This window comes from Trypanosoma equiperdum, assembly GCF_001457755.1.
Source record: "Trypanosoma equiperdum strain OVI genome assembly, contig: ctg_871, whole genome shotgun sequence".
Lineage (NCBI taxonomy): Eukaryota > Euglenozoa > Kinetoplastea > Trypanosomatida > Trypanosomatidae > Trypanosoma > Trypanosoma equiperdum.
The window spans coordinates 115310-129209 of NW_027124833.1; the positions used below are offsets into that span (position 1 = coordinate 115310).

Here is a 13900-nt window from a genome sequence, read left to right on the forward strand (position 1 = left end):
TAACTTATCGAGAGCGCAAACGGGAAGATAATCAAAATGATAATATTAGTGGAAATAACCCCCGAAGTGGATAATATTCCTAAATAAAGTGCTGACAGTGAAAACAAACTAAGGGAGGAAATAGTGAATGCCTACTGAAAATAAAGTGAGTGTCCCAGCAGCATATGCCACTTTCGGTTAGAACAGCCACGCGCTTCTCGCGTACAAACACGTACACGCAGTTTCAAACAAACATAGTGTCAAACCAGTAGGTTACAGAGAAAAAGGTAAACTACATAATGAAAAAAGGAGAAATAGTGGAGGGGAAGTAATAAAAAGAAGAGAAAACAAAATGAAAAAACAGTTGCCTCTCACTCACATGAACAGGATGGCACAAAACAGTGGCGCTGCAACAAAATCGTGATTCTCTACTACATAATATAAACACCCTTACAACAGTGTCCTCAAAATAAAGAAGGAGAGAGGTTAACATGTTGCAACCAAACATACAAAACAAAAAGTGAAACGGCATACATTGAATTAATGCACATACACCTTTTTACATGCTTGAGGTGTTTTGCCACCAGACAATAGCGATTTTAATTGCAGTAGAACGGCAGGTAGAACCACCAAATCCGAACCAACAGCAATTCCCTTCTCCCCCACCCCCTGAGGCCGGCAACAACCAGTTACCGATAAAGCTAATAGCTACGCACATATACCCACTGCTCACTCCCAGTAGCCCCCGCTGCCGATTACCACAACTTCTCCGTTACCGCACTGTTCTTTCAAGCCCCGCATACACAAACGCAAACAAACTTGTATAGGCAACGGGAAGGGGGGAGAAGCTTTCACTACACAGAATGCAAACAGAATGGAAAAAGAGATTTTAAAAAACGGTCAGTGTTCACTCCGTGCCATAGAGTAAAGCAAAGATGTACAAATGCGCAAGTTTGTTTAAATACATGAAGGTCAGTACTGAGGGATGCAGAAAGATGTCGATCGATCAAGGAGAATCCGCCTGTACACAAGTAAAGGGGGAAATCTCCGTTACGCGCATCGAACACTGCGAGCTGCAAACCTTGTTTTGTATCCAGACAAATCCCCAAAAACAAATACCTCCGTAGAAAGGGGTGCCACCTCCAGTGTAAATACCTTCCCTAACTCGGGATCTTCTGAAACACTCGTATTCCCCAGCGTCTTCACTGTTTCTCCGTTCTCGAAGGATACAGTAACTGTGAATATGAAATCTGTCGTATCGTTGTAGAAGCCCCACCTCCTATCATTATCACCCACTAAGCGGAAAAGCAACCCATTACCACGATTTTTGAAGCAACGATACACCTTTTCCCATCGAAGCATAACTTTTGTGTCTGGTTGGCCATTTTGATAATCAGGATTCTCTTCAGGTTTCGGTCCCGTGGAACACTCCGCCGACAAGGATATTTGATACTGCTCTGGGTTTCCTTCCGTTATGAAAAGCTCTGTCGCGAGTGGCATCACCGTGATGGTACACACTGTGCCGCCCTCGACAGCTGGGTCCACTTCCACACGCGTGTTAGCGGCTGCCTTGTAGACGCTACCCGCCGCAAAACGTACTGTTGCCGTAACGTTGTAGTTTGTTGTGTCGTTGTAGAATGCCCATTTTTTTTCTTCTGGATCCACGAGCAGGAAGGCGAGACCGTTGCCGTTGTTGTTAAACCCGCGGAACACTTTGGTGCGTGGGTAGTCGATAACTGCCCTATCGGGTTGACCATTTTCGAAAGTAATCTCTGATGCGTCTAGCATATTTTCATCATACATGGATTTCGCCACGTACGACTGTTTGCTGAAACGCGGGTGCCCACGCAAGAAGGGAACAGTTTTCAGGGGCGGAACAACAATCTTATACAGTGCCACGCCAACCCCATCAGGAGGAGGAATAACCTGCGTATCCCCGAGTGGTTTTGCGGAATCTTTTTCGATTAGGGTGAGTTCCACTTCAACACTAAGCTCCCGACTATCATTGTAGAAGTTCCACACGCACTCATTACCTGGCCTTTCCACCTTTACGAGGCGAAACAACATCCCATTTGCGTTCTGCTTGAAGCAGCGATACACTCGGTCATATCCCACTGTGGGTGTACCATTGACAAATGTGACATCCTTCGCCAACTCTCCCTCACTGGCAAAATTGAGTAGGAAACTGGAAATGGTCCCTTCAACGAAGCGCTGCGTGTGACCCGGAAGAACCACAGTTGTAGCCCAGTAATCCCACTCTCCCTGCGTCATTTCCAGAGCCACATCAGTATCCGAAGTCACAACCGAGTCCGCATTAAACTTAACATATACGTTGAATACGGTTAACGGTGTATCGTTGTAGAATGCCCATCGACCCTTGTCGTCTTCGAGGCGGTACAACATCCCACTGTTAGTGGTTTTGAAGCAACGGTAAACGCGTACATAGGGAAAGGAAGGGGAGCCACAATTAAATGTTACCTCTGCTTCGGGAACCAACTCCGTCATGAACCTTTATCGTAACACACTCGTACAAGAAATGTAAATATATATATATATATGCAGATACCTAATGCTTTTACGCACGTAAACCAGTGAACACGTTCGAATGCGTCTAATGCCGTTATGACCAACGGTATCCATCCAGTGGGAAGGGATCACACAAACAAATATAGAACAATTTAGGGGTACACGTAAGAAACGAGCACACAGAACACACGGATTAAGGGAATTAGAGGCATGTAACGAGCACATTAAGCGCAGTACTGTAAAAGAGAAAGAACAAGGGAAGATATTACTGCAAAGCAAATTAACACTCTTCTCTCTCCGTGTTTCCAGCCAATCAGTCAGGAGAAAAGCACTCGGTGAGTGTTTCAGTATTAAAAGGAAAAAAATATAGTAATCAGCAGACACGATAAGGAAATGGAAGAAACGCGATCTTCTCCCCATAACTCTCCCGAACTTTTAAAAAAAACATAGTTGAAACTAAGAGGCAACTGACTGAGCCCCTTTAGACGCCCAACAGAATACTAAGTACAAGGTAATGTACCTCAGCACGGTTACGATATCCTTTTCAAGTTTCTCGTGGAATTTTCTGACTGGTAGGAGCCATGCGTTCCCCCATGAGATAAGTAACCTCAGCAGAGAGCGCCCGCGTTTCACGTCGGAGCTGTACCCAGTAGTTCCATAGAGACAAAAGCTCTGCCTCCCGAGATTGCTTAACTTCCGTGAAAAGAGCCACAACATCACCCCAGGCCATCATGCCACCAGCATGGGGACGGGACGATAAGTGAGCAGCCAGGGCAGGTGCCACAGGTTCCCAAAGAGGCCGGCATTGCTGAAATTTTTCTTCACACCGCCTTGGTGATGGAGGAGTTGCTGCTTCATTGCATTCCAAGTCCGAAACCACGCGCACGCCGCCTGGGCCTTTGTTCGGTCCTGCTTTGATGGTGCACAGCGTCTCTCGATCTGCACAACTGAACGACGGTCCTGGCGAAGTCACAAATGAAGGGTCAAAATTCAGCAGAAATTTCTCGACAGCGGACACGTAGCGTTCGTATTGTTGCACATCCGCGGCAAGTAAGGGTGCCTCCGACTTGGACACGCTGGCGTCAGTCAAGCTGTGCATAAGGTATCGAAGGCAACGTAGCTGTCGGACAAGGAACGGGTACACCAAAACGGCGCATACGCTGACGACGTCACCGATGAAGTCGACAAAATCAAGCGGTTTTTCGCACTGTTGTCGAAGCTCCTCCACAACGGCAGTGCTAAGAGCTTCCACAACGGCAAGCGAAAACAGCACTAAATCACTTTTTCTGCACGTAATGCGTGTGAGGTCCTGATAACTCCGACATTGGCACTGCAATGCGCCACATGCGCGATCGTCATCCCTCCATTCGTCGAGTAGTGTGAACACCAGCGGAGATGTTTTATCGCACGAGGTAGCTGAGGCATAGGGTTTAACACCCCCTGCACAACGGGCAGGCACCGTTCGTGCATAGTAATAAAATCCTCTGCTTGAAGGGATACTACCTCCCTTGCCCGTATTTAGGGTCGTGAGTTCAGGTTCAGATTTATTTGACCTTCGACAGCTTACGCATAGTTCCATAACCTCCCGCCGCATAATCGCAAACTCTTCTTGGAGGCTCTGTACAACAAAACGCTGTAACGTACCACCAAGGGAAGATAAAGAAGTAGAAAGAAGCTCCTCTGCATCTCGATATGAGCGAAGACCGCACAACATGAGAACCCCAGCGAAATGCAAGCACGCTGCTGGCCATGCTTCCCTTTGCGTCAAGGGACAAGCGCCATACGACCGTGTGTTGAGGGTACAGTCAGAGGGACACACAGCATTCGGAATTGGCATGAGTGGTAAACTCAACCGATGGCACTGTCCTGAAGCTGAAGACACCAACAATCGCACTACTGCAAGAAGTTCTTCGCGTAAATTCGGCGCCGCCATTTTCCATTGAGTTTGCCTGCTCGGTAACAGCTCCACATCTTCAGACTGCCACATATCGATAATCGCCTTCAACTCGGCCCTATCGGCTTCCATCATGGGGTAAACATCATTGCACCCACGATCCATTAGGAGCAAACTTTTTCCTAAACGGTGCGCAGACCAAAGGACCTCGTAACCGCCGACTCTGTCATTCTCTGTCGCCACTCCACCATTCATCACATCCCCAGTTTTATCACTTACACACATGGTTTGTACGCGTTGTAGGACACTCAAACATATAGAACCTCTTTTATGCGCTGAACCAGCGGAAACGAGGTTCAGTGACCGTTGGGGCTGAACAGTTAGTTCGACCTCCTCACCGACCATAACGTTGCGTTTCTACCAAAGTTAGGAAAGGGTTAGAGGCACATAAATACGCACCAAGAAAACATTTATTCGCAATACCTGAAGTGCCGTCGAATTCTACTTCGTGAGACACGTAACAAGGTGTAAATACTAAGCATGTCAAGATGATGCGCATGCGGGTGTGGGCATAGGTTAAAACAGAAACAGTAAAGCATTCCGTACATCTTCCGCACGGGTAAACCTTACTTGCTGGAGAGAGTGCAATGCTGCAGAGATTTCACTCAATGTACGGCCAATAGTTTTCAGCAAGAAGCGTCAGTGAGGTCAAATACTTTGGCAACATGAGGCCACCTCCCCCCTCATCAAACCAAAAAAGCGAAGGACCGAAGGCCGCCACACCGATTCAGTCAAAGTCCTTCAATTCAAATCGTGAAAGTTCGTTCATAAGGTCAACCTTCGCTGCCTCTGATTTCACAAGCTTCTCATCAATGTACCACTCCTGTTTCTCGAGTGGCGTCAGTGCCATCTTACGCATCCGACCACCTCTTCTTCTCATTTCTTTTGCAAACATTTTGTCAAAACTTCCCGACTCTCCCTGAGTTGCATCTCTCCCCCCAGCACCAAAGCGATCAACTCCAACAAGTTGCCTCGTCACAGGAACTAGCGGGTGACCAACAGCTAAAAAACTCGCTCCGTTTGGGGGTCCATTTGTACCAACGCTGTCAGCACACCCAAAGAATTCATCTTCCAGATATGAGAAAGATGGTGTCATTTCAGTCCAGTGGTGTGCCAACGGAGAACCACCGGCGGGAATATACTCCTCGTACTCAAAACTGTCCTCATACGCAATTGGCTCTGAAACTTTTTGCAGTACTGCACGTACACTGCAATCCTTATTATCATTATCTTCATTTGTCTTCTGTCTTGCTATCTTACGCATAACAATAAGGTCTATTGCTTGGTGATTGCTGTAGAAGTCCCTCACCTCCTGCTCCACACGCGAACGGTGCTGTGGAGAAACAAATGCTCTGATGAAAGCGGAGATACTCTTTTGTATATAATCCATGCGATTCAGAAGCGAAGACAATGAATGAGACCGTTTCAACACCAGTGTATAAGATCCCTCAAGAGTCATTGTCACAACATCACTCAGAGGCACAAGAGGTGCCAAACCATCTGATCCACAACTTGTGCAATTCTTCCCCGCCGAAGAAGTGGACATGCGTTGAAGAATAGCTCTTGTGTCAAAATTACGTGGGAGTATAAAAGCCACGTAGCCATTGTCTTTAATAAGTGGTGCTACAAGTCTTCGTTGGTGCTTCAATTGTTGATGCGCATTTCGCCGACGCTCGCTATTATTTTCTTCGCCATTTGACGAGCCCAATAATCTTTGCAAAAATTCATTGAGTACAGATAAACGGCAATGAGGATGCCGACGACCGGCATCATATGCAAGCTGGTCTACAGATTCGTACAAATCGTGAAACAGGGGCCACGTGGGAAACAACAGTGGCAGAGGTGGGTGAAACAAGAGTAAGTCAAAGGGACCCGTTACCTCCGTTTCCGTTTTTAATCCATCCGAATCACTCGGCATGTGGTGGCACCGTGCCAGCCGACGCCGGTTCTCAGCAGCAGCAGAGTTTGTGCTTCCTTCTGGGCCTAGAGGAGGTGTCTTCGTTTGCCTTGCCTCATCAGGTAGATCCGGAAGGATGTCACAGCGAACGAACTCAACCGTTTTTCTTGAATACGAGGAGCTTCGTCGCTCTCTCAAGTGCTCACTTAAAGTTGCCTCTGCATTCCTTAGATGATGAGGCGACACATCAACACCAAGCACCTCCTGCGCACCAGCCTTCAGAAGAAGTTCTGTCATGTAGCCACTATGACAACCGCAGTCAAGGGCTGTAAAGCCAAGTCGATTACTATTACCAACAACCGTATGCCACGAAGGCGGTGAGAACTCCTCAGTGGCATACCACGCCCGCATTGCACTCTCCTTTGCAGCTGTTGAAAATAGCGAAGATGCACCATGAGCACCTTCTTTATCATCTATCTTCTCTTCCAACTTCGTCGGCTTTGCTCGCATCAGCCACTGCAGCAAGTGCACATAAGGCATTTGCTCCGCCCGTGAGGATGGGCAGTAGGTGTCGTGCCACGGATGCAGTCGGTAGCCGCAGCGGTACCATTCCTCCTCCGAAGGCCTTGCGCCCCACCGCACCCCCTTGTGGTACCGTACATATGATCCAACGAGCTGCAGCACTTCAACAAATGACACGAACTGGCCAGCCGACATGAGTGACGTCTCCATCCATTCCACAAAACCATCAACAATGGCAGCATCGCTCAGTTGCAGCTCCTCATCACCCTTTAACAAAGAATCACTGGGACGTCGAAAGCAGCGCAACAGAAACTCTGTAAAATCATCTGTGTCTCTTACCACGTTGCGCGGCACAAGAATAGTCCTGTGAAGGAGATGTAGAAAGTAGTAGGCCTTGTCGTACAACTCAAGAAGGGAAGCCACGCCACTGACAGCATTCACGGTCAAAGATGGACCTCCGAAACTACCGTTGGTTGAGTAAGACAAACCACAACCGGGAATAGGGGAACTAACGAGCTCCTGAATCAAGTGGAAAGCGCGCTCTCTGCAATCTCGGATACTCCTGTACACAACTTGTTGGTTGTGATTTGCTGGCGATGACAACGCCGAAGAGGTAAGAGTCGACTGCCGCCTGTGTTCTGTGTAGTACGGAGAACACATACCATTGCCCCAACTGAAGCGCCTCAGCAACGGCAGCACCGAACTATTTTTCCCCCTTCCTGTAGGACTCGTTGCGATCCGCATCCCTACCACGAAGCAACTTCTCCTCACACACCACAGTAGTGACAAATGACGCTGTACAAAAAAAGATGTTGAAGAATAAATAACAATAAGACGACAAAAAAAAGGAACAAGTTAAATCAAACGTGTTTCCTCAAAAAGAGGACAGAGAAAGGAAAAACCGGCGAATACGTCGTCGCCATAGAAAATCATAATATTACGTCATTAACCGCAGGAAAACCAAGAAAAAAGAAGAAGAGTAGAGACATATGCTAAAAAAACAAGGAAGAGAAAAATGGACCCCGAATCAACGTCTTCGATTCTTCCTTTTACCTTTGGCAGACTTTTTACCATGACCCTTCCTCGAATGCTTTTTTATCTTTCTTATTTTTTCAAGCTCTTTCATCATGTAAACGCGCGACTTTGTCCGCGCTGGACCCTTCATCTCCTTCTTAAGTCGCAGCAGCTCCTCCTCAACAACAGAAGGAAGGTCAGAGAAATCATTCACAGGTAAAGAATTTGAACCACAGGTACCACTTCCTGCGCTATCCTTCCCACTCCCAAGAACTTTAACTTCCACCGTTACGAACTCGTCGTCAAGCCGACAACCGGCATCACCGATCGAAGATTCTGCCAACGCGCCACCACTCATTGTTGCAGGCATTGTGTGCACTGTTTTCTCTGCAGCAAGCAGCCGGCGCTGCTTTTGGGCATTGTTGATACCACGTGACTGAACCATCTCCTCGTTTCCCTCGTCCATATGTCCTTCATCATCATCTTCATTATCGGAACACCCCTCAACAGGTAGTCGGTAGGTAAAGTTCGGCAAAATGGGTACCGCTGCAAATTTGTTGTACGCCTGCCGTGCCTCCTCCCGTTGGGCACGACGTGTTCTCGCGTTATCACGCTTAGTTTTTTGCTTGGCTTCGACAAACGCCTTCACGCGCCGTTCATTCTTACGCTTATGCAAAGAGAGGTACTCACGGCGATCCTCTTCATCAAATGTTATTGCCTTCACCCTTTTTGTGACACTACCACTATTATTCTTGGGAATGTTTTTACCATTGATTCCCTTGGCAAACCGCTGCCGGTAATTCTCGTAACGGTCCACTTTGAATCCCTTCTTCTCACGCTTCTTCTTACCTCCACGTCCACCAGCATCACTGTCTTCAAGGGAGGTGCTCCTATTCATTGCGTCACACTAGGTTAAAGATGCACATTATTTGATCATGTTAATACAAAGATGAAAAAGAAAAGGAATGAAACCATTGTTGATGCATGCGCAGGGGGAAAAAAATGGAGGAGTTTTCTCACGTAATCATCTGTATGCTTTCCCACGGTGATAATGCTAATAAGGATTGCCGTATCCCACAACAGAACCGAGGGGAGAGCAAATGGAGATAAAAGCAACACCCGTCACACGCTAAAGGAGGAGAACGAAACGAGTCACATGTGAATATTAACAGCGATAAAGCAAAAACTACCAATAACACCTACCAACCTCCCACCCCTCACCCACACATGACCTCACACCGACAATAGAGATGGCTCACGTGCCCAAGTATTTTCAATGACGAAGGAGCTGAGCACCCAACGAAAGGAGTGGCAGGCAAGACAAAGAAAAAGAAAAAGCAACAATGTCACGTAGGGAGAAATAGACGCTAAGGGTGGTGAAGGGCAACATTTTCAGCACAGCCACAATGACACGAATAACTAGACAACCAAAAATAAAAGGGAGGAAACAATGGAGGAGTGGAGAGGAATTCCACTGCCGCATGCTAATGGGAAAACGGTGGGCATACAATATTTCACGCGATAGCAAGCAAAATTAAACACAACGAAGAAGAAGGAACTGAGTGCCGAAAAAAACACTACGTGCGTCACAACAACCATCGCCCTACGACACAGCGAACGATCCAAAACACTCTCCCAAACCACCTAATAAGTTTGGGTCCCTCAACGTCAATGCCACACTACCCCTAAAATCCTCACCCACACAGACCCTTAACATTGGTTCCACACACAGTACAATGAAGGCACAGAATTCGTATGCAGATACATACACACACATGTGGTTAGGCCATTACACACCCGTGCAGCTCATTGACATGCCCCTCCACTTGTGCTCCCTCATGTGAAATAAAAATGTTCGTACATCCATCGGTTTCAGCACGACTGTGTCCAGTCCATTCCGCAAAAGGGTATTCGTCGTCAACGATACTTCATCGATGCTCTCAACATTGTAATCCAGCTCGTTAGGAATAAGAGATCGCAGTTCCACCTCAACGGATTTAGAGCGCTCATCATCCTCACCTACGGCATAGCGATGAGCAATGCGGAGTAGAAGTGTGGTCTTGTTGAGTAACTGCGTCGTTATTATCTGCACACTGGGTGATATTTGTGTCAACTCCAAGGAGCAGTTTAGGTTCGGCGTAGAGCCAGTAGAATATACAGCAATTGGAGAAAAATACTTCTCATCCAGTTGCTCACGTACGCGGCGCATGGCTGACGGCCCACTTCGACCTACAGAAATGGTAAGTGTACCACGCACACGTAGCGGATTACCGTAGTGTTTGCCGCGCCCTTTTTCATTCATTGAAGGATCACCTTCATAGGCTGTAATGAATTCCGTTTCATTCAATGGCTCTGAAACACCCTTTTGGTCATCTAGCAAAAGCCGGCGATGCGTAGTGAGCAGCACCTCACCGTTATTTATACTTGTGCCCCCCATCGCCGCATCAGTGAACACATTGAACTGTGTTTCGGTGTCATTAATGAATATGAGACTTGACACCGGATAATAGTTGCCGGCTACAGACTCCGTTTGAACAAACGGGTAGTTCCGTCGTTTATCCACCTCACGTCGTTGCATTTCACGACCATTGCTATCCGTGTAGAAAATGCCACTATTGTTCACTGACGTGCTGAAACGGGCAACGAGTTCACGTCCAAATCCATCTTTTACTGGAATACCCAGAGAAGTAAACTCCAAGTCCACCGTATCCCCGTGAAGAATGACTCGCTGTACGAGGTCGTTTCCGAACCTTTGCTCCACAATACCAATCGTCTCATCAATGATAATACTCTCGACTTTATCGGTGCTAATCGGTTCACAAACATTATCAGAGACAGGACGCATTATGTACGCCCCACCAGATATACCACTCGGGTCTTCCCCTCTACTGCTCTTGAAATAACACCAATCATGCTCCACCAACACCTCTTGTCCAACAGACAATACCTCAATGCTTTTTAGCCGCCCGTTCACCCCGAAACGCGCCTTGAGATGGTCACTCGTCAGCGTAAAACCTCCACGCCTATCACGGGATACCACACTCTTCAGCGAATATCCGACATGTGATTCTTTCCGTGGAATATCATACTTCCCCGGTGTGCTCAGAGTAAGAGAGGAGGTTTTCCCCAACGAAAGAATTATCCCAATTGTATATGGTTGCCAATTCGCATTGACATTGGAATAATCACTTACCTGAGTGGGTGAACCATAGACAGAAAAGGACTTCACGCCGTTACCCTCTACTCTGATATCCCTTCGTGGAACGGGTATTTGAAGAAAGGTATTCACATTTGGGTGGACACTCGGATTCCATACCATCACCGTCAGTTTTGATCCTTTCTTTGCTAGTCCAGTGGCGGTGGCGTCGCATGCAGACACATTAGACAGCAAACAGTGACTTACGTTACTGAGGTTAAACAATCTTCCAGTAAGTGCGGTACGAAGCCGAACTGAGAAATCATCATTATATCCAGCCACAAGTCGTTTGACGTAATCAAATGTTACGTGTTGCCGCGCCGTTCCCGTTACCGCGTCATGATGTTGTGCAATGGCGAGCGCATCGCTCAGAAGTGGCAGATCACCGGACGGCACACCTGCAAGGAATTGCAACTGCCGGGACGCAACCCAATAACTGCTTAACATCCGTATTAGTCGCTTCAAAGTCGGTCGAGATGAGTAAAATCCCGTCCAAAACTCGTGAGCGGCACTTGCATACGGGAAGAAATCGCCCGTGCTCGTCTCATATTTGATTTTCGCATTCACAGCCTCATCCAGCTTCGCCATCATATATTCGTACGGCGTGGAATAACGCACAGTAAACTCACCATCATCATTGGCAATTTTGATTAATTTGTCCATCTTGCCGAACCAAAACTCGCTCACCATATAAGTGAAGTCACATCCCATCGTCCACATGACGTTCGCACCACGCGTGGCCTGCAAACTCCTAGCTACCTCATCCTTGAAATGCTTAAGAACAACTGGAACATTGTACCGCTCGGACGCATTATCGTCAATAACATCATCCGCTTGAGTGAATGTCCGTGCACTCTCTAACTGATCAGCAAGATCCCATTTGTACCCCGCTGCTGAGCAATAGGTCGCGTGCAGGTTCGCCTCAGCAAATGTTTTCAGGTCAGGTAGCGACGGACTAGCGTCCCACCAGAACTGCCGTCCCCCTCGCTTCACACGATCCTCATACTCACGGTAGTCAATGCGGGCGAAAAAGGTTCCATTGAAACCAGCACGCGACGTCAACAGCGATGCTTGTGTGGCACTATGCCCAAATGCATCGGCTTGCCATCCAACAAGCGGTACCACATTAAGTTCCCGCAGTAACCATCGGTGGCCAAGCGTCGTTTGGTCGATCATATCAATATAGTGTGTAGTGGCTTCGTCATGCATACACCAACCACCGTTGGCAAATTGCAGTTGGCCATTGGCGACCAACCCACGGACCTTTTCCCGCATGCTCACTGATTGTCTTGACCACCACCGCGAGAAAAAACCGATTTCAACGTAAGTGAACTTCCTTTCTGGATTTGCCAGTAGTCCCTCCACAACGCTGTTGATAATGGTGGTCACATCGGCAAACTGAATACTGTTATTCAACCCGTAAGTATACTGGTCAACGGTTTTGAGCCATCCCAAATCACTGTGTGTATGTGCCACGAGGTGCACAACGGCTTTTGATGGAACCTTCAGCGCCGGCACGAAAACAGTAGCAGCAAAATAAAGAATCAGGGATAGGAGCTGAAGCGTATGCATCCCAAGTGTGAGCATATATGCCTTTACTAAAATAGTCAATCAATAATTGCGCACACGTACATACTCACACAGACGTATATACAGATATAGGAGTGATAAACGAAGAAAAACATTTAAACGTTTGGAGACAGCACAACTACAGCAGTAGCAAAAAGAAGGAGAGAAAGGTAAGAAGACCTGTAACCGAAATCGCGGGGAAGTACACCATCACCCTCAAACGCTAAATGAAAAGAAGAAAAGAAAAAAAGAAAAAAAACGATATCGATAAAAATAAGAAATGCCCCGTGGTGCACCCATAAGCATCACTGCCAGACATGCATAAGGACATATAAATGTCAGGCACCCTGCTCTCCTAGGCTTTCGTGCACCCTGCTATGCAGTGAGGGAGGAAATAAAACACTGTAAGTTAACAAACCCCTCAATTATTCATTCTACATCCACATACACTCTTAGAAACACATGCTAGACCACACGTGGACCAAGCGTCACAGTGTCAGTTGGTTCAATTCATCGGCAGCTTCAGCAGAGATAATTAATACCATACCATCCTTGGAGATTTGTAGCCAATTCTGTGTGTTTGAACGCCATTTCAGCAAAAAAAAAAAAGTGCGTTTTTGAGGACAATATGAAAGAATGCTATTGCTCATTTCTACAAAATAACGATTTTTAATTCCTTTTGTTCACTGTCTGGAACCGAAGGCAAAACCTGCTGCGATATTTTTCTCCAAGTCCGCAACACATTTCTCCAAAAGACTCTGTTCATAAGCGTCAAACACAGGTTTGTGAATCTTTTCAACGCCACCTTTCCCAAGTTCCACCGGGCAACCGAAAAAGTTCACGCCGGGAATAATATCCGTCTGAACATACGTACACTCCACGATACCCTTGTCACCACGAAGCCCTTTCAACACGGAGGACATCCATTCCCCAGCGGCGTACGCCATTGAAAGAGTTGCTGAACCCGCCCCTCCTTTAGCTCTTACCACTTCGTCACCGCCATACTTCACTCGTCGCGTTATAGCCTTGACTTGTTCCTCCGTCAATGATACACCAGCTTGAGATAATAATGGAATAATAGTCGGACCACTGTGTCCACCCACCACCTGAACATTAACGTCATACGGACTCTTACCAGCGGCCTCAGCCACAAATGTTCGAGCTCTCACCACATCAAGCGTGGTTATGCCAAAGAGGCGAGCAGGGTCAAAGACACCAGCCTTTTTGAGCACCTCCGAAGCAA

General features: G+C 47.2%; 6 protein-coding genes across 6 annotated transcripts; all 6 read right to left on the reverse strand.

Moving 5' to 3' along the window:
* Positions 1-1029: 1029 nt before the first annotated feature.
* On the reverse strand, positions 1030-2484 carry TEOVI_000414000 (protein of unknown function (DUF1935), putative; the record flags this gene model as incomplete). The annotated part of the gene is made up of 1 exon (XM_067226941.1): positions 1030-2484. The coding sequence occupies one exon, from the start codon at positions 2482-2484 to the stop codon at positions 1030-1032; it is 1455 nt and encodes a 484-aa protein (XP_067083042.1).
* Positions 2485-3049: 565 nt separating this feature from the next.
* On the reverse strand, positions 3050-4804 carry TEOVI_000414100 (uncharacterized protein; the record flags this gene model as incomplete). The annotated part of the gene is made up of 1 exon (XM_067226942.1): positions 3050-4804. The coding sequence occupies one exon, from the start codon at positions 4802-4804 to the stop codon at positions 3050-3052; it is 1755 nt and encodes a 584-aa protein (XP_067083043.1).
* A 382-nt stretch (positions 4805-5186) lies between these two features.
* Positions 5187-7622, reverse strand: TEOVI_000414200 (methyltransferase domain containing protein, putative; the record flags this gene model as incomplete). The annotated part of the gene is made up of 1 exon (XM_067226943.1): positions 5187-7622. One exon carries the CDS (start codon positions 7620-7622, stop codon positions 5187-5189), a length of 2436 nt encoding a protein of 811 aa, XP_067083044.1.
* Positions 7623-7905: 283 nt separating this feature from the next.
* Positions 7906-8790, reverse strand: TEOVI_000414300 (Nucleolar protein 12 (25kDa), putative; the record flags this gene model as incomplete). The annotated part of the gene is made up of 1 exon (XM_067226944.1): positions 7906-8790. One exon carries the CDS (start codon positions 8788-8790, stop codon positions 7906-7908), a length of 885 nt encoding a protein of 294 aa, XP_067083045.1.
* Positions 8791-9681: 891 nt separating this feature from the next.
* TEOVI_000414400 (lysosomal alpha-mannosidase precursor, putative) lies at positions 9682-12675 on the reverse strand (the record flags this gene model as incomplete). Its single annotated transcript, XM_067226945.1, has 1 exon — positions 9682-12675. One exon carries the CDS (start codon positions 12673-12675, stop codon positions 9682-9684), a length of 2994 nt encoding a protein of 997 aa, XP_067083046.1.
* A 665-nt stretch (positions 12676-13340) lies between these two features.
* Positions 13341-13604, reverse strand: TEOVI_000414500 (lactate/malate dehydrogenase, alpha/beta C-terminal domain containing protein, putative; the record flags this gene model as incomplete). The annotated part of the gene is made up of 1 exon (XM_067226946.1): positions 13341-13604. One exon carries the CDS (start codon positions 13602-13604, stop codon positions 13341-13343), a length of 264 nt encoding a protein of 87 aa, XP_067083047.1.
* Between the last annotated feature and the right edge of the window lie 296 nt (positions 13605-13900).